The sequence below is a fragment of the Atta cephalotes genome (assembly GCF_000143395.1).
Source record: "Atta cephalotes unplaced genomic scaffold scaffold00002, whole genome shotgun sequence".
Classification (NCBI taxonomy): domain Eukaryota; kingdom Metazoa; phylum Arthropoda; class Insecta; order Hymenoptera; family Formicidae; genus Atta; species Atta cephalotes.
The window spans coordinates 647,752-670,788 of record NW_012130066.1 but is presented as its reverse complement, the minus strand read 5'-3'; the positions used below and the strand labels follow the sequence as shown (position 1 = coordinate 670,788).

General features: G+C 28.1%; 2 protein-coding genes across 2 annotated transcripts; one reads left to right on the top strand and one right to left on the bottom strand.

Moving 5' to 3' along the window:
• Positions 1 to 586: 586 nt before the first annotated feature.
• On the bottom strand, positions 587 to 8,109 carry LOC105622509. Its single transcript, XM_012203928.1, has 12 exons — positions 8,017 to 8,109; positions 6,926 to 7,049; positions 6,636 to 6,742; positions 6,170 to 6,343; positions 5,782 to 5,936; positions 5,390 to 5,487; positions 2,860 to 2,939; positions 2,508 to 2,634; positions 1,883 to 1,989; positions 1,629 to 1,802; positions 1,310 to 1,467; positions 587 to 970 (listed from the first exon to the last, which is right to left on the bottom strand). Exons 1-12 carry the CDS (start codon positions 8,107 to 8,109, stop codon positions 835 to 837), a joined length of 1,533 nt encoding a protein of 510 aa, XP_012059318.1. The 3' UTR covers positions 587 to 834.
• A 3,956-nt stretch (positions 8,110 to 12,065) lies between these two features.
• On the top strand, positions 12,066 to 22,596 carry LOC105622498 (peroxisomal hydratase-dehydrogenase-epimerase-like). The gene is made up of 12 exons (XM_012203917.1): positions 12,066 to 12,158; positions 12,322 to 12,448; positions 12,620 to 12,726; positions 12,999 to 13,172; positions 13,762 to 13,889; positions 18,993 to 19,078; positions 19,434 to 19,597; positions 20,122 to 20,248; positions 20,338 to 20,444; positions 21,096 to 21,269; positions 21,499 to 21,653; positions 22,365 to 22,596. The coding sequence occupies exons 1-12, from the start codon at positions 12,066 to 12,068 to the stop codon at positions 22,594 to 22,596; spliced, it is 1,674 nt and encodes a 557-aa protein (XP_012059307.1).
• The last annotated feature ends 441 nt before the right edge of the window (positions 22,597 to 23,037 follow it).

Genomic DNA, 23,037 nt, shown 5'->3' with positions numbered 1-23,037 from the left:
TTAATTGAGAATACTTTTCTCAAACTATCTTCTATTCTTGATTATATTGAATATTTCTCATAATTTCGTTTTTCTACTATAATCTACAAAATATTGTAATTATATTCACTTTTATTTATAATTAGAATAAAAAAGTATATTTATAATTAGAATAGGATGTAAAAGGTAGGTATATATTAAATTATTTATTTTATATATGTATATACATATATTATACACATTTATTTTAGCATTCTATATTTCATTAGCATTCTATATTTTGTTAAAAGGAAAAGAATCTAGAAAAGTGTCATTGTTAACTCTATTTATTCTCAAAACTCTATTTATCGCTAACTCTATTTATTCTCAAAAAGTAATAGTGAATATTATATTATTAGCTGCTATTAAAAATATGTTGCCATAAATTTAGATTTTGAATATTTAATTAATTTTATACGAATTTTTCTCATTAAATATTATTTATCTAATTCGAATCTCGAGAATGTACAAGCGATAAGAACTGATTTTGATTAATTTTTCAAAAAAAACAATAAGATTTTTTGATAAATCCGCGGTTTTTTGTAATATAAATGCATTGTGTATTACATTTATTAAAACATAATTCAATGTTTTTATTTTTATAATTAAAAGTTTAGATCTATACATTTTCTGTTATACATAGAGGATAGTAATAAATGAATAGAAGTAATAAATGAATTTTATGCCGCGCAGTAAAATCTATTTTTAGAATTGTGTTTGAATAATGTATTTATTTTTAAATCATCGTAGGAAATATCGAGACGCAGTATTGATATTTCTGTAACAAGAATAATTCGCCATTGCGAATTGCAGATTTTATATCGAAATCTTCAAATCAGTGTAAATTGGTAATTGTACGGCATAAGTAGGTTGATTGTTTTCGCTGACAAAGACCGTGCCGTTTCCTCCTTTTTCAATCAATTCCACGATAGCAGTTGCCACATGCTCGGGTCTGTTAAACGGAAAAAAATTATGTATAAATCCATTATATAAATTCTTCTTACTCATTAATCATTTCTGTAATTAATATAATCGAATCGTAACAGAGAAAAAGACGACTTTATTTATTTTTAATACGGTTTATGAGAAGATATATTTATACATTAATTTATAATTTAAATTATAATCAGATGTAATATTTTGATTTGTAATAATCAATTTTTGTGCAAATATTAATTTATTATTTTTATATTATTTTAAGATTTATATTATTATTTATTTGTTTTATTATAATTCTTTGGTACAAAAATAATATCTTTTGTATGAAATACCGAAATATGCTGCAACTTACGATTGACTTTCCATTGTCGTCATCTCCTTGGCAGCGATCTCATCGTCAAGTAAGTCCATCGCATAGATCTTGCTTGACATAAATTTCGAGGCCAAGCCAGTAGTTGTAAGACCAGGGCATATTAATAATACACGTACGCCTGTTTTCTCGTAGAAAGTCTAGAAATATAAAAAAAGTATCAATGTAAGAAAGCCCATAATGCTTTAGTAATTTAATCATCCTAGCATAAAATAACGATAGTACAGTACAAATTATTTGTATTTGAAATGGAAACTTACAATTAAAATTGTATTTTTTTATTTGTTTATAAAAATTTTACCAGTAACGATGAGGTAAATCCAATAATGGCAAAACTTGTCCCAGCATAAATCGGAGCAATCGGATTGCCTTGCAGGCCGATTATAGAGGACATATTGACGATAGTACCACCTTTCCCTCCCTTATGTTTTCCCATGTGATTCAAGCCCAATATCGTGCCACGTACAACCCCTTTCTGATTGTAAATATGATGAAACGATAAGAGCAACAAATTTAAAATAGAAATAATAAATCAATCCCTAACTCGTTACTTACGTAATTAACATCAACCATTGGCTCCCAATCCGCGTCATTCATGATACCAGCATTATTGATAACAATGTCTAATGTGCCGAATGATTCTATTGCTTTTTTGAAACAAGCTGCAAAAATTATAAATGCATAAAAATGTGTTTATTTGTCGCAAGGAAATATTTAATTAAACTTATATAGATGAATTCAATTAGAAATATAATTTCTAATTAGAAATATAATTAGAAATTTCTCTTTCTTCCGAAATATTATTAGATCATTAGATTAATTAGATAGTAGGTGAAAATCGACCGAGAAATGTTCAACGTAAGTAGTAGATTAATTAGATTAATTTGCAATTTGCAAAATAATCTAAAGTACGAAGTAGAGTACGAATTTCAGATCGACTGATTTCTTATAATAGTAATTTTTCATTGTAGAGAATATTAAATACTACTTGATTACAGAAATAATATCATTTTAAACTTATTTGTTTGACAAATAGATGATTAATACAGAAAATAAAAAGTGTAATTTGCGATAACATTTATAACAAGATGAGACTTATTATATAATACTATTTACTTGCATTATATTTTATAATTTTGTATTTTTAATTAATTGATACGTTTAGCAAGATGATTAATACCTGTCAGTTCTTCAATATTCGCTACATCTCCAGTAAGAAAAATGGCATGATTTGCACCGAATTCCTTCTCCAATTCCGTAACTGCATTTTCACCGTTCGAATCAGGCAAATCTATGATTGCAATGGCCTGCAATTATTAAGACAAAATATAAACGGAAAAAAGTTTTGTTGCATTATTTGAAATTCCAGATTCAACCAGAAAAGTACAAATCTCAAACACTTATAATAATTAAATCTATTAAATATTTTAGTCAAGATAATTAGAAATTCTATTACGATAACCAGAATTCTGATCCATATGATCAAAATTCGTTTTGTTGATATAATTAGAATATTTTTTTTGTTTAATTACCTTCACTCCGCTCCGAAGTAATTCTCGAGCAGTGCAATAGCCGATGCCGTTGGCTCCACCGGTGATGAGTACGGTTTTTCCTTGAATCTCCATCAAACACGTGTTGTGTTCAATGTACTTTCGAGAGAAATAAATTTCGATAAACTAATTTCGAATCACAGTAACGGAGTGATCCCGTTCAGCGTTCGATCCACGAATGAATTTGATGGTATTGCTAACAAGAAGTCATATAAATCATTGAAATTCGAGAAGTCGATCGTATATGATAAAATACCAGATGCGGATAGAAATCGGATAACACAAGCTCGTTCTCGAGGTAAACAAGATCGGATTTGCGCATCTAGACGAGAGAAGTTACATGAGAAACACATGAAATACAATCGAAACCGCTAAAAATATTATGAGAGAGACAATTCATTTCTTAACGCTGATGAGGTATTATTATTATTATTATTATTATTATTATTATTATTATATGAATAAAATTATGTTGAAAATATAAATAGGATCAACTGTTATAAAATTAATTATAATAAATTATATTTAATTAATTTAGAAAAAGAAATATATTCTTTTTTCTCATAATTAAATATATTTATGATTTATTGTTATTATTTAATTATAAAAATAAAAAATATATTAAAATCTTTTAATTAATATCGTAGTATAATTCCTATTAAATTATAATTACTATTTCTTTTGCTATTAAAAAAAATTTAAAGGAAATAGTTAGGGGAGGGGAGAAAGGGGATAAACAAAGAAAATAATGAATCTTTTAAAAAATAAATTATAAAAGTATTCTAGTATGACAGAAAGAGAGGTAAATATCATTGGTTTGTTAATTTTATTAAAAGGCAATGCATTTATTAGCAATATTAGCAACATACATATCGTAATACATAACAAAAACGAAATACCACTGATCGTTTCATCGATGAAAAGCTACAATAAAGGATTATGCGAACAGGCAATATTATTTAAAAACAAAACTCAACTAGCTAGACATCTAACTGATGTATCAGAGTTTTGCAATTTGCATATCAAATAAATTGTCCCTCGTTTTTCTAATAAGTACTTAATATCGAAAGAACGTGATCGCGTCAAGTGTTATGCTTGCACTTAGGCTACAGATTCTAACTCTATCTCGCTATACCGTTTCTAAATATTTCTGTCTTCCTCAAAATATTGTAGAAAAATTATAGACACGATTGGATATATAATTTTATTTGTGGAGTTGAATTGTCCGACGGATTTCGGTTCAATTGCATTCATGGTATAGACAACTGATGCATGTAACTCTCGAAACATCGAATCGTCGAACTTCAAAGTGGAAATTAGAATAAAGTCAGTTTTCAATTTTTTTATTAAGGTTAAAATTGAATTAGATTTTAAATATATCCAATATAAAAATTGTGTCTAGTTATGCTTTACATTTTAATTTATTATTCCACTTTTGTTGAGTTACATATATATATATATATATATATATATATATATATATATATGTATATATAATTTTATTCTTTCTTAGATGTAATTAAGAGATTTCCGACATTTCGTGAATTTAGAGTTATTTGCATTAGTCATCATAAAAGTGTGTAATCTTTCTTTCTTCTTTTTTTTGTACGCTTCGAGACCGCGAAAATAAATGCTTATTTCTTTATAGTTTTATTTTATCTCTCATAATACGCTCTCCCCTCATCTTCCTCACACAAGCAATAAATATAAAGTGTGTCTATTATATTCGACCTGAAACGCGATTACATTACATGCAGCATATATCATTAAACGGAATGGCGTTAAAGGAATTGTCGATATTACATGTGCATTAGAGAAATGAGTAAGTCACGCGACGGTTACAGAGTGCGGCAGGATTGAAATATCATTGTAATAATTTCCATTTTGATGCGATACATAGGTGTTAGCAACGCTTAGAAATTCCTTGAGAAATTCCTACAAATTTCTCAGACTCGAGAATCCTCGGCTGACATGAGCGTTATTGAGGCTTGCATGTGCAAAAATCGACGGAAAGTTGCAACGCGGGTGCAGGACGGAAGCGAAAGCCATTGTTTTTACATAATTTTTGTAAAGATTTTTATAATTTTTTGTAAAGATCGTGCGGATCTTTTTATTCTTTTCTTTTTAAATATCGCGATTATCTCTCTCGCGTAATTATCAAATCCGAAGACTCGCCGCGTTCTCTGTCGCGGATTTCTGCTCTAACAATAAGTATAAAACGTATCAAAAGGATCGCTTTCTATTAAAAATCTGAGATGATGGATGAATCTCGAATAATGCATTTGTTGTTATTAAAAAGAAAAATAAAAAACGCATCGGTCTTTTAAAAGTTTTAGTACGAAAGTACAAATAATTACGTTTCGCTCGCGTTTTCGCCTTTTTGACGGCGCGATGGGATCCTATATATCTCGATACAAATTACAGCTAATTGTGTGGTATGGCATAGATATTTGCAGCGAAGCGAGGAAGAATCGTTGCACGCGCTCGGGACTCTCTTAATGCTTTGAAAAACTGATCTCATGCGGCGGTTGGTCCTTCTCCACCATCCACACGCTTCCGCTCTTGCCGGTGCTAAGCACGTGTATCAACGCCTTCGCCACGTGTTCCGCCCTGTAACGTCAGTTGTCTTTTACAAATTGTTTCTATGATGCTAATTTTATTTTACATTTCTATATTTGGAGAAGATAAATATTATGTAACATCGTTACATATAAAATAATTACGTTCTTTATGCTATAATTACTTTTTTCCTAAATTGTTAATTGAAAATAGTGTTTTAAAATGATACCAAGGGATTAAAAAATAACAATTGCTCATTATTATTCATGTACTTGATTTTTTAATCATGAGTTATTTATTCACAATTAAGTCGAGAGAGAAATTGTTATGTTGAAATATATATACCTTTGAGGAATTGATGAAACTATGTCTTTTTGCCAGGCATCCTCATATCGAGCCAAAAGAAGTTTTCTATTGACATCACGTACCAATTTAGTATCTGTAGTACCCGGACAAAGTGCCATTACCTTAACGCCAGTTAAATCTACATGATATTGATCCTAAAAATTGAAAAGAAAATTAGTACATTCTTTCTGTAATTAATTTAATAAAAGAACCGTTTAAATATCAGTTAATAAATTATTAATTTATATTTTCTAAATCTTTGAACGCGAATTTTTTAGTTCCTTCTTTCAAATAATGAAAACCATTGAAAAACCGTTGATTCTTATTATTTTGAGATAATAATTGTAATCAATAGATGAGATCGAGATATTTAAAAGATACTTCTTACCCCAAAAGCTCTGGTGAAGCTGACAAGAGCCGCTTTTGTTGCAGAATAAATTGGTACGCTGACGTAAGGGTTAATGCTAACGTTGCTGCCAGTATTGATGACGACACCACCTTGGCCACCCCTATCAGTGCCCATAAATCGTTGAGCAAGCAAAGTACCGCGTATTACTCCATTCTATAAGTATATTTGTAAAAAGATTTCAATATTTTTTAATATGCATATAAAAAATATTACTTTATACGGAACACTTTAAATTTAATAAAGAAGCACAAACATAAAAATACATAAAATACAATAGGACTTTGATTATAATAAAAAATAAACGAGACATTAAAAGCGAAGAAATGACGAATTTTTATAAGAAGTCATAAATCTTTTAAAGATTAATTTTTACAAACATGTTATTGGAATGGAACATGCAAGAGAAATCTGAGAAACGATCGCAATCTATTGGATATTTGCTTACAAGATTAATGTCTACTTCGAGCTCCCAAAATCGATCATTCATGATACCAGCATTGTTGATAACGATATCAATATGACCAAATTCCGTGATAGTTGTTTGAAACGATTCTGCAAATTGAATTGCATTGTATGCTAAATAATATTGAATTGCATTACAAATGAAAATGATATACACACATATATATATATATATATATATATATATGCATTAGCCACTTATACGATGATTTAGAAACAAATCGACGATAGATTAGAAATCGTGAACGATTCGACTATCGCGAATTATCGTACCTTCGAATTGCAGATAATCCGTGACATCGCATTGCGAAAAGATTACACGACCTTTACCATATTTTTCGGATAATGTTTCTACCAGTTTCTCTCCTTCTTCAGTATTTATATCACATATAGCCACCTGTATATAATAAAAATTACTAAATTATCAATAAAATTCTTAATTATATCTTTCGATTTCTATATACAAATTTATTTAGAAATTATACATAATATGTCAGAATTATTTCTCAAAATAAATCTGAAAAAACATTCCCATTGTGTGCTGGATATGACAATTGAGGACCTCGATGCCATCTAAACTAATAGCCTCAAGATTAAATTCGATAGCACGGTTATAAAACATGATAATCTTTATTTTTAGGAATAATTGTCATTATTTTATTAGAATAAATTTATGTATAAAAAATTATTTTTATACATAAAAACTGAAGGATGATTCAAATCTTTTTTATAATCTTAGTATTTTATTTTACATAAATTTTACATAAATTATATATTATATGAATTGTTTGAAAGATAATAAAACTCTTGCATACATTATTAAATTGTTTCAAATTAAAATTTTGTAGGTAGAAATTTTTCGTTTACGCTATTAGAAAATTAAATAATTCTAAAAACAAAAATAATATATTTATCAATAAAAAAATTGATTGATGACATAAAATATAATATTGTATAATATAACGAAATAATGCAACTATTCAAATAAATATTTTGAAATAAATAATGTAATGTGTATATTTATCATCGATTTAACTATATATTTATCATCAATTCGTTATATCGTTATATCATTATGATAAATTTTTTTTCTCAAAGACGCAAGCAATTTTTTTTCTGTCTGAAAAATCTAAATATAAAGATGTTTTGAAACAAAATACATTGAAAGATCTTTGGAATGCTAGTTTTGCTTGAAATTCCAAATCGTGAAAACAAAAATATGACTTTGACCTCGTTTGAAAAATTAAATAGTGACATTATAAATTTTCTTTTTCGAGAATAGTTCTACGATACAAAAAGTGTGAGACTATAAAGGATTATTAAATATATATGTTTTCTCTTATAATTATAATTTTATAATGTACCTTGGCACCCTGATTCAATAGTTCGGTGGCATACGCTTTACCGATTCCGGATGCAGCTCCTGTTATTAGGGCAACTCGCCCTTTTGCTTCCATTTTCTTTAAGTTTTTATCTTCTCTCGTATCTGAAGGTATAATTGGACAATAACATATTAGTATTCTTGGATTAATGTTTTTAATTTAACAAAAAAATTATAATATTGTGAAAAGGATTATACTTGTTTAGCATGTTCAAATTTTAATTGACAAATTTAGAGGAAGATATTAGCATGTTGAATATATACAAAAATTCTTTTAACTGTACAACATCAGTTAAAAGGAGCAACCAAAAAATCAACTTAAAAAATCAATAAACTTATATCTGCTAAAAAATTTTTACGTTATAAATATGTTTAGAAATATGCCCTGCGTTATAAATTCGTTAAAGTAAATTTAATTACTATTTCGTTAAAATTAGCATACTAAAAATCCTTTTAAATTTTTAAATTTGTTTATTTAACTTTGATACCAACAAGCTTCGTGTATTTTTTATTCTTTCTTTGTTCTATTATATAAACCTATTTCCCTCATTCTTCAAACAATGTCGCTTCTATAATTAATGTTGCTTCTATATTATGCATTATTAATTATTTTATCATACATAATTGGTCGTATTGTGTAAAGTGACAAAAAATTTGTCTTATTTCTCTTATATCTTATATCTTGTTATTTCAAGAAGACAAAAAAGTGATAATGTTTTTTTAATAAATATTTCAATTTTGAATTCCTTCACATCTATGTATCTTCAATTATGTGTCTGTTATTTCTTATAAATCTCAATTCTCTGTTTTATGAATGATTAATTCATTCCTACATATTCCAAGGGCAGAAGGCATTCACGCTTCAAGTACATCATTCGTCCACCTGTCACTTCAACCAGCATGTCGGCACCAGCGAGAAAACAATTAAGATACTGATATACCAACAATCGCAAATGTTATTCACACTTTTCATTCCGATATTATGGAATTTTTTGAATTTAATTTCACGTCAAAATTTCGATATACCACTAAACAAATGCTCACAACACAAGTCCTATTATGCGTCATCTGATTCTCTACCTCCATCGAGATAAAGTTCATTGGCTCGTTCCGTTCTCCGTATTATACCTTTTCAATTTCTTCACCCGTGCTGTGTGTGACGTTTTGTAATATAAGCGGGATGAAACGAAGTTGGCTAGTTGGCTAGCTTGCGATACTCGGATGCAGTGGTTCAGACGTCACGTTTTTCCTCCGTCAAAAGGGTGAGATTGAAGGGCGGCAAAGCAGTTCTGGAAAGGTGTGGTTGGTGGCTGATAGTATACTGGCTCACTGACGGTAGAGACGGTCGGGGTGTACACCCGGTATAGTCCGATATTGATTGGCGCGTCTGCGTGCCATGCGGGTGTGCGCGACGCCGGCCGGTGCGTGCCCTTCATACACGTGCGTAAATGCGTGCTCTTGCAATCCCTCGACAGACTATTCGTCGGTATTCCCGTGGTCCCTTTTATTTTTAGAACCGTCACCGAAAAAGCGACCGCGCCCCGAAAGTGAAAGTTCAAAAGTCTTTTTCTTGAAAAATTGCAGAGATCGTACAGAGTGAAATTTGTTTGATCTTGACAAGAGAAAAATATATCTTTATCTTTTCGCTTTAATATTTTATTATACATATTAATTTTGTAATTATTATGCTGTAATTGTAATTCATTTAATTTGGACTTCTCTATAAGAGAATACAAAATGTTGTATGTTTATTCTGATTAAAAATTTAGACAGTTAAATTTATTTAAGACAATTTCATCTATTATAATTGTCTATTAAACTGTCTATTAAAAACTGTTATACCTTATGAGTTAGAAAAATTGTTAGAAAATTGTCACGTAAATTTATAAATACATTTGATGATATAATAATTTATATACTTCACAAGGAATATGATACATTTCTGCGAGATAAAAGTTGATTTAATGAGTTTTATGTTTGTCATTTAAGTTACGCAAACTGTGATTTGGATATACATACCTAACATAAAAAAGGCATCGTCTTAAATATATTAGCAGTTATTGCTTTTATTTTAAATTTCACATTCAGAATACATAAATCATTATATATTTGTGTGTATTCATATTTATTGAGATATGCCGATATATTAAATAATAGTTGCTTATTGAATATTAAAAACTTGTACTTAGTTTTTCTTTTATTTTAGATTTTACATGCAATACATAAAACATTAACATGCTTAAGATAATGTTATCGATATATCAGTAACAAATAATCGCTTCAATATTTAAATCTCATACATACCTATTTGCATGATCTTAACATAACTTACTAATCAGTAGAATATTATTGATAAGTTACTTGATTTCATATTGTTTAAATGAATTATGTTGCGTAAAAAAAATTATCACATTAATCAAACTAGACTATTTTTTATATTTAATAAATAATATATATGTGTGTTTTACAATATGTTTATCGTTAAAATTTATACATATTTTATTAAACACAAAAAATAAATATTTTTAATTAAAAAATTAAAACAATATTTCGGTAAAGGTCCGATAAAACAATAGTGTCAAAAATTCTCATTTTAATATAGCTTTGCATATATGTAGAAAAAGTAAAGAAAATAATAAATAAATAAATTTAGTTGATGTTATTTTAAACTGTTTTTATCTGTTTAAAACTAGTTTTAATGAATCAAAATAAATCTGCTGTATCTATAAGAGTTGTTTGAGTTAGTGTAGGTATATATGTGTCACATTATAAAAAGTATTATCAAAATATAAAAATGTCTCTCTCTTTTACATGCTTTATTATTACATGTTATTTGTGTAAAATTTAAGTATAATTTTCTTATTGATTTAAAAATCATTTAATTTTTTATATATATTAATAAAATTACTTATTTTTTTATACATACTAATAAATATTTGTGCACAAAAGTTTATTTGAATCTACTTATTTAAAAGTTATTTATCTAACTGTAATAAAACTGTAATAAAATAGATCACTTCATTTTGTAAAGCTATTATAATTTATAAGCTAAATTTATTTGCTGTTTTATTTTTTATAGTTGGTTTCAGGAAGTATTTATGATAAAAACTTTTATACTAATTAGTTTATATTATATTAATTTCAGTCGATTTTTGGCTGATATTTTTATTGTACAGCCAAAACATTTTTTTAAATCCAACTGATATAAATTTTCAGATTCATTTATTTACTGCTATGAATGCAGAGTCACATTAAAATCAGAATTTCTGAGTTGGCAAGGTTCTCTTGTTAGTTGTTAATATAAATTCATGCGTTGCGATGGCCTTTCTAGATTACAGTCGTTGATTAAAAACTTCACTGTAATGTGGACTTTGTCTTTATGTGCAATCATTTTCTGAAAAGCCATACATATGCCACTTTATTTATTTCATTATGAATTAATTTAATTATTATATAAACATCTACTTATTTTTGCGAATACATCATATATATATTAAAAAAATTAATATAGAATGCATAGCATCTAGTTTAAAACGTTTTGCTTACTTAAAGTTTTGACCTTTAAGTGTGCGTTTCTTATTTTTTATAAGAATTTGTACAAAGTTCAATTTGTGATTTCACTTCACTAATGAATGGTTCGAATTTTCTCGAATGCCACTGAACTTAAAACTACACTTACTACACAATGAGGAGATGAAGATATTCACAGTGCCGTCTCATGGATAACGAATCTCGTATGAAGAGAGACTCTGACGAATTGAACGTCATGCAGATCGCGAGGTCGGAGATCACCGAACGAAAACAGTGACTTCTTCCATATCGGTTCAAGGAGGTTCTTGGACTAGTTAAAGACTCGTGTCGCAGCTGTAGTCTCATCGATAAAGAAACATCTTGATTTCGTGCAGTTAATTGTTTTATTATAAAAATATAAAATTCACGAACAGGAATTCATATATATTGACGTGTTTTAGAACTTTTATAAGCAAAAAAATATACACGAAAGAGATTGTTTGCTGGAAAATTAGTGGAGTAATGCAGATCAAAGATAAACGAGTTATAGTAACTGGAGCAGCAAGTGATGTGGGTCTGGCATTTAGTAGGGAGCTGCTGCGAAATGGCGCTTTGGTATGTAATTTAATATAATAATATTGTGTGATATTCATATACGTATAAATATTAGTTATAATCATTATGTAATAAAATATTATAGAGTCTTCTTTCAAAAATATTCGTTAAACTCATCGATATTTTATTGTAAAAATTAATAGAATAATTACTTATATTTCAGATGATAGTTATGATCGATATAAAGCAATGGATTGGAGAACAAGCTGTAGAGAGTTTAAACAATGAGTTTGGCCGCAAACGAACTGTATTTCTTTGCTGTGACGTAACAAATAATTCCGAATTTGACAGTAAACAAAAGTCTATTTCATGTTATTAATTTATATTTTATTAATGCACACATTATAATAAACAAAAACTCAAACATTGCTTACATAAATTGCAAAAGTTAATTTAATTTATAACTTTTTAAGGGAATATTTGTTGAATTTGTTCAAAATTGAAACTATTAATTGTTGCAGCCAAGTTGAAAGAGGCAATCAACATTCTCGGTGGACTGGACATTTTAATAAACAATGCAGGCGTAATAAATGAAATTGACTTTTCCAAAGCTATCGATGTTAATGTTGTAAGTTTATTCCCTTCTTGTTTCAACTTTGTGATCAATTATATTGATCTTGTAAAGAAATATATGATCACAATGATCACCGAAAGCTTTTAAATATTTTCTGGTAACAAGTCATTTTACATATTTAATTATAAAAAATTTTATTTAAAAATATTACATATAAGCGCCGACGTGAATTTAGCTAACTATGTCTCAATTGAAAATAAAATTGTATAATAAGGGAATTTTAGATTGAATAAAGTTCCAAAATATTAATTTCGCTTTTTTTACAGACAGCTGTGATTCGAGGGACTCTTCTGGGGATTCAACAAATGCGAAAGGATTCTGGTGGCAAGGGTGGTATTATCGTAAATATTTCGTCCATTGCCGGATTACGAGCTGTATCTCAGCTTCCAGTATATTCTGCTACAAAACATGCCGTAGTTAGTTTCAGCCGTTCTTTTGCGGTAAGTATTTACATTTAAAAAATATAAAAAAATATAATGTATAATAAAATTTACGACAATTATAATAAATAATACAAAGTGACTTTAGAATTTCATGTTTTTTTATTGTTTTATTTTTTTTGCGGCAATGGAGATATTTGTTTAAAATCATAAAAAGTACAAAATATCTCGAAAAAAGCAAAGTTTCTTTTTATAAGAAATCTGCGAGATCTTTTTTTAAAGACTGTAATTTTAGAAATGATTAAATAATTCCTTTTCTTTCTTTCTTGGCAACAAATTTGTATTTTAAACTTGTTTTTCAACTTTGAAATTTGATGATAATTTTATCTTATTAGATATGATAAAATGTATTAGATATGATAAAGTGTGTATCGCTATTTTCTGCTGTATCTGAATTCTTATAAGGATAATTTGAAAGGGATATGAGAAAGAAAAACATTAAATTTTAAGTCATGTTGTAGCAATAAACAATTAAAATTTGACTGCAATAATGAATAAAAACCATATAAAAAGTATATTTCACACATATCTTAAAAATCATTTTACATGAAACATATAAAAAGTTTAATCAGATATTTTTTCTTTATAGCAACCTTATCATTACGAAAGGACTAATGTAAAAGTAATTGTTCTGTGTCCCGATTTAATCGACATTCCAGAAGATATATCACAGAATATTTCAAACATTAATAGTTTGCAGAATGATCGACATCATAGGTAAGACTGATGCTAATTTATAATTGACTTCAATAAAAATGTACATAAAATACAAAAGAGAAATATGTTGCCAGGGTGGAGAGCATTGCTCATGGATTGATATACGTAATTCGATGCGCACAGAACGGCAGTGTGTGGATTAGCGAGAATGGAAAACCGGTTTTTGAGGTGCAGCTTCCCGATACTTTGCCGCAAAAAACTGAAGTCGATGCACAGAACTAGCCGTTAATATGAAATTGAACGCAGATTAAATATTGTTATAATTTACTATACAACAAATAATATTATTAAGTTAAACTGCTTCTTTTTACAAAAAATATTTTGTTAAATAAAATCTGTTTTTGATTAATAGAAATAGTAATAAATGTGAAATCTGTAATAAGCTTTTAATAGATTTTTGTTAATAAATAGTGTGTTTATTGTTAAACAGATATTAAAGCCTTTTTTAAAAGAAATAAACGTGAGCATAAAACATAATAATATTTTTAATAAATAGTTTATGTTAATTTTATAAATGAATGATACTAAGAATATTAAATCTGTTAATCTAAAATTTAACTTTTTTTTATAATTTATTTTATCAAATATATAAATAAAGTGTCTTAGAGAGTTAAGTCCTGAGAAGGATTAAAAAAATCAAAAATATTATATTTTTATCTTAATGATGACTTTATAATTCTAAAAGATACAATTAGTTTCAATACAAAATATAACTTTTAAAATGAAGTCTTTGATGAAGCATGTCACAGCGTCATCGAGTGTTTCAGAATGATTCGTAGCGACACGAAGCGTTTGAATTCATAAAGTTCTTAAAGAGATCATTTATCGACGAAGTATAAATTTTAGTATACTTGGCACTTAGTATATTCAATCGGCACTCTCGGCAGTACTTATATTATATAAAATATCGTAAAACAAAACTTTAAACGTCTTTTTCTCGAAATCACTTGTTTCAAATTGGCTAACAGCATAACTTTAACAATTTTTATTCAATTTTTATTCACTTGAAATCTTGACAGTACCTTTTATACTAAATTATCTACAAAAGTAGATAATATACGGATTTTGCGATTGAAGACTTTCTTCTTTCTTGAACATACATATAAAATCTTGATGAATATAAAAATCTCTTAACTTTCGTGGCTTGTATTATCGAAATACATATTCTTGTGCATCTAAATGATGCTCTATTCCTCTCTTAAATTGCTTCATAATCATTTAAATTCGTTTGTGGAAGAAGCAAGCAATAATCGTTATAAAGATAATTTGATGTAGACAGTTTGACAAAAACATTTAAAAATAATAATAAAAGCTAATAAACTAATCTCAGAGTTTAATCAGAGTACTTTTATTGATAAGACGATATTGCACTATTTTAACAAGTTATTAATATAAATTCTAAAAACTCGAAAACAATTTCTATTAATTATATATTTATAACATTATATATCGATCAAATAATATTTAGAAATAATTAATACATATTATATTTCTTTAAATCACGCAAACTGAAGCTGCACTGCGGCATATAAAAAATACAGGAAATCACATTTCAACAACGACGTTAGTTATAGTAAAAAATACAGTACAAAATCCCACAAATCAGTGATCATTTGAACCAATTATTATTAACTGTTTGATACGCGAAGACTGTAATCTTTTACAGACATGCGTATTTATGAACCGCTCTGAATCGCCGCAACGGATGCAAAATACTCACACAGGCGCGAATCTCGCGAATTTTCGCGACATGCAGCGTAGTACGATATCTAAATAAAAACCACAAAAGAAATTACTTTCCTTCTCGATTCCGAGTAAAGTTCGATCGGAACCAGTTCATATCGGTTATGGTATCGACTTGAAGTGGACATGCGCTGTCCCTCGGCTAATTTATCGTCGGCGCGACGCCGATCAGACGTTAAGTGCGCTTTTTCTATTGATAAGTGCAGTGAGCACGAGCTGTGCGCACGTCAAGCTCTTATCATCGTTTTGTGCCACACGACTGTACCAAGTACATTATTTCTAAAGTTCGCCGACGCCACGAGTGATTGATAAGTGTCCCGCATAATTTGCAAATAACCGCAAAAATTAAAGAAAAAAATAAAAAGTGAAATTTTTTGGTCTCTTCTTCTCTTGCGTTGTCTACTTTTGTCATTTTGAGATTGATTTATCTATATTTAATAGATTTGTCAAGGAATTCACAATAAATTTATAATAATCTTGTATTTACATATATAATATTTTATAATATATATAAATATGTCAGATGTTCTCTTTCATTTATAATTACATTCTACTATATTATTCATAAAATATAAAATTAATAGAAATATAAAAATTTAATAATATAAAGATTAGATAACGACTAATATACGATAATTCATCGTAAATGACTTCAGTGATTTTTATAAATTTTAATCGTAAATTCTCGAAAGGAAAAATGTAAATTTCCTAGATAATGAAGCCACGGTATAAGGTCATTTGATTAGAGTTGACTTATGATAGGCCTGCCAATGATAATGACTCGATAACAAATCGTATTGCTCGTTACAACTACAATTACACGAGCAACCAGACTTTTAACAAAAGTTATATCATCCAATGATCGTCGCGTACCCGGAACGATAGTTCCACGCCTTTAAGTTTAATCTGCTGTCAAACATTATTTTATTTTGTAAATATTATACATACACGTACACAAAATGCTACTTACATCAAATGGCCGTACATTAGTGTTCTGTGAATTTCTAGCCAAGTATGCATTTTCACTCGTATCAATTTGCAAAGATATACAAACACATTTAAGTACAATCGTTCGTGTTTTAAGTCTATTTCTTTTTTATTGCATTTTACTGCGTTTTCTGCATTTAAACTGAATGCAACACGTGTATACTTAGATCTCGAAAAAAAAAGAAATTATAACACAAAAAGAGTTCAATTAAAACGAACGGAAGTGCAATTCTTCTAGAAATTTAATACTGAAAATTAATAATTAATTATTTATTTTAAATAATAAAAGCATTTTTGTTTAATACTCAAAATAAATAATTTTCAGTTAAATTAATCAGTGTAAATTGGATTTTTGGAAGAGAATAAAAACATAAATGCATTAAAAATTAATTTGAGAGTAAATACATAAATACATCGTCTGGAAGTTGCAGGACGACACATCAGAAACATAAAAAGGGCAAAAATATTTCTTCCCTTTGTACGGTACTGCAAATAATCTACGAGCCACCAGCCGCAGTTCCGTTCCCCGCGACTATCATAAATTTCTATTAACGAAATGGCTCGGTGAAGTAAAATCAAATATGCAAAACAAATATTTTTGCAGGAAACTTTAAAAAGATACATATCTGAATTATACGTTTTAATAACTTTTTATTTCGCTCGCACGCGCATTCGCTTGTCAAACGCACTTTGATCATTTTGAATATATCTTGCGTAGCTTCATTTTACATGACTTTATAAACATGTCTTTATAAATAAGCAATATATTTATTTTTCAAAAAATAAGTACATATTATGTAAAATATATAAAAAACATTTAACATTTCTTACATATTCTATGATGTGTATCTATACACACAATTGAAAAACTTGTTAAATTTTTAATATATATATTCAAAATCTATTCAAATTTTTATATTAATTTAATACAAGATAAATATGTTAAAAAGTGACACAGGTATTATCTATGTAAAAAATTAATACGAAAATATAATATTTTGAAACAATAAAATTATTTTTTAGTAAAATTAACATTTATAATATGTTAAATTTATATTTCATTTATTTATCTTAAACTTTAAACTTTTAAACTACATTATTTTCATGTTCAATTACTCATAAAATAAATTATTTAATATTTTAGCACTTTTAAAAATTTTGTGTTAAATGTCAATTTAATACAAAATATTTAAATAATACAACAATATGCATATATTATATTAAATGAACATTCGGATATATTATTACATTAAAAATTTAATATAAAAGTTTTAATATCTTATATTTGTGTTAAAACCGATTTTTTCATGCAAATATAAAATGATTTTTACTGTGTATTATATTAACAAAATAAATTATCACATAATAAAATATTACGTAAAAAGCAATAACATTGTTAAAAATGCAATTACTTAATTATTGATCTACTGACAGTTTAGTAGCTTAGTCTAGTATTCGTTGCGAAACAATACACTATTATTATCTTCAAGTAAAAGAGAAAGCGCTTCAATGCCTCTCGGTCTGTGTGTCCTGTATATCCAGTATCTAGAAAACACATTGCCACGATGCGATTAATTAGCCTCTTAGTGAAAGGGGTTAATTAGAGTAAGGCGCTATCAGGAACACTCTGAGAAAAAAGAACGACGAGACGCGACTGATCAGTCTAGTAAGAGGGAAGATAAGAAAAGACAATGAAAAAATAAGAGGACCTTAAAAAATCTTAAAAATTATTGTTATCGAAAGTAACAATCTTTGTTGAATAAATCATTTATTTAATAATATCTTCTGCAGTATTGTTTTTTATATTACTTTTTATATTATAATTTAGTTTTGATTCTGTTTTCTTTAAATTAAAAACTTGAAGTTTCACAATAACAATGATCAAGCCCAGTAATTATTTATCAATAAATAATAATTGTAATTTTCTTGTATCAGCAATTATACACATAATTATATATTTAACACATAATTATATATTTATCTTTTACAAACTAAAAAAAAAACTTGGTAAAAAAGTTGAATTATATCACTCTAATAAATTTAATGGTATTTTAATCCATTGAATCTAGTATAAATATATGCTCAATAAAATGCGATATCTTTAGATTTTGAATACCTTCGACAATGTCGAATTTTAAAGAGAAAATTCAAAAAATTTTTTTTTATCATGATTGTCCGATCTATATATCTGCTGTCTATGTAATCTACAGCCCGAAGTCCACCCTCTGGGAGGACATCCCCGCCATGATGGAAACTTAAGTCGCAATATCGCGAAATCCCACATCGCTGCTTATCGTATATAAATACCATTCGAATGGTCTCGAAGTTCAGTCGAAACATACATATTACCAGCACAAGCTCTCGATTCTTCAGCTTTACGCCCAAAAACTTAAACCGGAAATTAGTTCATTTCTTCATATCTCCAAATATCCAAAGCAGTTTCATTCATGGAGAATACAGTAGGTAAGTCTACTTCTTTCATCCCGAAAAATATGTGTCTATCAATTTTTTTTTGTTATAAAAATATGTAATATAAAAAATAAGTTTTCGATTATTTTATTTTTATAAAACATAATTTTAATAATTATATTAATAATTGTGTAAATGTTTTTATAATTCTTTAATTTTATTTCCTAAGATAAATTATCATGTAAGATTCTTTTTTATAGAGCGTGGAGCTAAATAATTCTCATTATTCAAATAATGAGAATTTACTTTATCAAAAAAATTCTAATATTAATAACATATATTTTAATTACAAGTTTTTCTGATAAAGAATTTTCCTTCTTTTATAAAACAAGTTCTATGTTATAGAGCCAAGATTGAGAATGATTCGTCGTCGTTCTTCAGCTTCCGAAAGAGCGAAAGAGATAGAAGCGATCAATTGCATTGTTTCTGGAAAAAATGTTCTAATAACTGGCGGTGCAGCAGGATTGGGCTACGCCTTTCTTAATCATTTCTTGAAGCACGGAGCAAAGGTACGTTTAATAATTAAGATAATAATTTGCAGTATAAAAATTCAAAAAATTTGCAGGAAATCTATATAAATCAACATTACATAAATAATTTATATTTTTTTCTATAGACCTATAAATTACAAACATTTAGAAAAAGTCTATTATTTAAATAAGTCTATTATTCAAATTTTATAATATAAATGTATAATTATATAAAAAGTCTTTTATATAATAACATTTCTAACAATTAAAAAAAACATACTCTTTTCTAATACCATCTTTTTGTTAAATTGAATTAATATTATTCTGCAGATTAAATTATTTATCTCTCTCCTGTTAGATATAAAATATATGTAATTGCCTAATTCTACTTCTGTCTCTAATTCTACTAAATTCATAGAATGGCATTAGCTGTTCTACAATATTTATAAATTATTAATATCATCTCAGCGCTATTTTATATTTAAATTTGTTCTACAATATTTATAAAATATTAATATCATATCGGCATTATTATATTTAAATTTATTTCATATTTGTTACAGAAAATAATTATATTGGATATCGATGCTGAAACTGGCAAACGAATTGAGCTCGGTGTTGAAAAATCTTGCGGCGAGAAGAAAGTACACTTTATACATACTGACGTATCTAATCATAAACATGTGACTGGTAAATATGGAGCAAGATTTTCAAATAGATATATGTTACTATCGTTGAACTTTTTAGAATATCTTATTTTTGTCTGTACCAATTTATAGAAGCTTTTGAAGAAGCATCAACGCTATTAGGAAACATTGACATCGTGATAAATAACGCTGGCGTTTTAGATGAACGAAGATGGGAGAAGGAAATCTCGGTCAACATTGTGAGTATCATTGATAACAATTTATTGATTTATTAATAACTTTACCAATGATTTCCTAATTTTATTATTTCTTTATTCTGCGATGTTTTCTCTCTTAAAACTTTTACAATGTTTTTCTTATCTCGAATATTATATATTTCAAATAATTTCGTGAGTTTTGTGTCATAAGATGATTTTACCAAATTGCATATAAGAATATATAAAAAGATTGGAAAATAAATATTATTAATAAATACTCTTATAGAAATCTAATACTGATCAATTTATTACTGAAATACAATAATTAATCACTTATTTGGAGTACTGAAAGTACTGATCGAGAGTACTTTTAATCTTAAAATAAATAATTGCTGTCTTTCAATATTAAGTTGATCAGCATTAGGGAGCATTTATAATGGTTGTAGCCATAATCTGTATAAGAATTAACTAATCACAATCTAGTATTCTTCTACACAATCTAGTATTACAGTTGAATATCTTGGATTGACTAATCAACTGTGATTAATCAATTTTTACAGATTACGGCATACGGTTAGGGCCAAAATATAAAATGCTAGTATAAAATGCTCTCTTAGATTTCTATAAGACGTAATACCTGTAATAATAAAAATAAAGAAAAAAGTAGATTCTAATGTGGTATATCAATATTAGGGAGGTATGGTCAGCACCGCAATGTTAGCTGTACAATATATGAGCAGAGATACGGGCGGTCACGGTGGTATCTTGGTAAACGTGAGCCAGCATGTGGATATTCGAAACACAGCTCAACTTCCGGTTTACACTGCCACGAAGCACGCTATCATCGGTCTATCACAGTCTCTATCGGTAATTATACAGAATTGAACTCAGTTAAATCCATCTATTATTCAAGCAATCATCCTAAAATAGTTACTTACAAACAAAAAGTATAGTTACTTACTTATAAACTTCCAATATTCTATAAGATTGTTATCTTGTGGATTGTAAAATAATGAAGTATTTAATTTTTATTATTACTTATTATATGTATATATTATTATACGAAGTTTTCATAATTACGTTTACTCTGCAACAGGATCCTTATCACTACGAAAAGACCGGTGTTACCGTGATAACTTTGTGTCCAGGACTGACAGAGACTGCTTTAACAGTAGATAGCCCTAATAAACTTCTTTCCAGAGTCATGAAGGCAGATTTCGTTAAGAATCTTGAACAGTTTCTGATACAAACGTAAGTCATTATTAAAATTGTCTCTTACCAGTCAGAAATGATAATGGAATTGACATCGAATCGACATCGATTCAATATCATAAACATTTGACACAAAAGTCAGATAAATTAAGTAGTGCATGTTGAATAATAATAAAACATAATATTTCTGCTGTAGAATTAAATTATAAATACGAATATCTTTTGTTCCTTCAAAAAATTTCAATAATAAATACGATGGTTATTCAGAAAGTAATGCCCCACATTTTTTCCTTATCCGGTAATAAAAGTAGAAAAGTGAAATTTTACATGTTGCAAATTTAAAATTTGAAAAATTTAAGGTATATTACTTTCTGAGCACCCCTTGTAATTACAAATAAATTACTTATCAATTTTTTTTTTAATGAGACACAACTTTTAATGAAGATTTAGGTCTTCGTGATTACACATCTTAAAAGTTCCGTAATGATTAACCAGGTCAAAATGATTCCAGAGTGCATTTAACCAATTGCTGTTATTCACAGTTTTCGTTCAAAAAAAATTATTAAGTGTGCTCTGGGATCATTTTGACTCTAGCGTGATCATAAAAAATTAAAATATCAGTTCCATAAAATTTAGTTCGTAGATTCTGACGTGAACATTACATCTCTTCCGGTGCTTACATATGATGTGCGCCAATTCAGCAGAGATAATTTTTCAACGGCTCATTGCTATTTAATCTTGTTTTTGCAGGCCTTACATAGTTGCGCAGGGCCTGATGACGATATTGAGGATCGGTGAGTCTGGCAGTATTTGGGTTATCGAGAGCGGCAAAGCGCCTTATGAGGTTTATGTACCGAATCCGCGTACTCTGCGTCGTCATTATAAGAATAACTTCCCACACGTTGATACTAAGGTCGCCGGAGGTCGCGCGATAAGAGAAGTCTGCGACAGTACGAGGACAGGTTTGATGAGCTGCGCCTGATAATCGACGCACGACCGTGATCTCTCACTCTGTTTAGGGTTGAAAATCTTTGATCCACGTGGCGAACGTCATCCGGAGACTTTGTATTAGAAGATATTTCACATGTAGATCAGTGTAACCGGAAGTGTAGACACAGACGAGATGCAACCGAAGCGATACTTCGCGGGAAATAGTATTCCCGAGATTCTCCGTAGATAATTTTGTATTACAAAGTTTCATGCATATTTCCTTTTTCCTCAGCCATCCAACTATATTCGCTGGTTCACGTTTCCATCATAATTTCCTTAAATACATGCATACATGTTCAATCTTTTTTTTATTTCTTATTATTAATAACGCTTGATTGTATGAAGGTGCCTGTGATAAAAAAATTTTATAATAAATATTTTTTAAAAATGAACTAATCTGAAAATAAGACCTTCAAATTTTTCATGCAAGTTT

Excerpts from the sequence above, each read along its gene's own strand:
- LOC105622498 (XM_012203917.1), top strand. The coding sequence starts at position 12,066 with ATGCAGATCAAAGATAAACGAGTTATAGTAACTGGAGCAGCAAGTGAT. Across the intron at positions 12,159-12,321 it reads TGCTGCGAAATGGCGCTTTG|ATGATAGTTATGATCGATAT; the intron begins GTATGTAATTTA and ends CTTATATTTCAG. Across the intron at positions 12,449-12,619 it reads AAATAATTCCGAATTTGACA|CCAAGTTGAAAGAGGCAATC; the intron begins GTAAACAAAAGT and ends TAATTGTTGCAG.
- LOC105622509 (XM_012203928.1), bottom strand. The coding sequence starts at position 8,109 with ATGGAAGCAAAAGGGCGAGTTGCCCTAATAACAGGAGCTGCATCCGGA. Across the intron at positions 1,990-2,507 it reads GAATATTGAAGAACTGACAG|CTTGTTTCAAAAAAGCAATA; the intron begins GTATTAATCATC and ends TAATTTTTGCAG. Across the intron at positions 1,468-1,628 it reads GATTTACCTCATCGTTACTG|ACTTTCTACGAGAAAACAGG; the intron begins GTAAAATTTTTA and ends TTATATTTCTAG.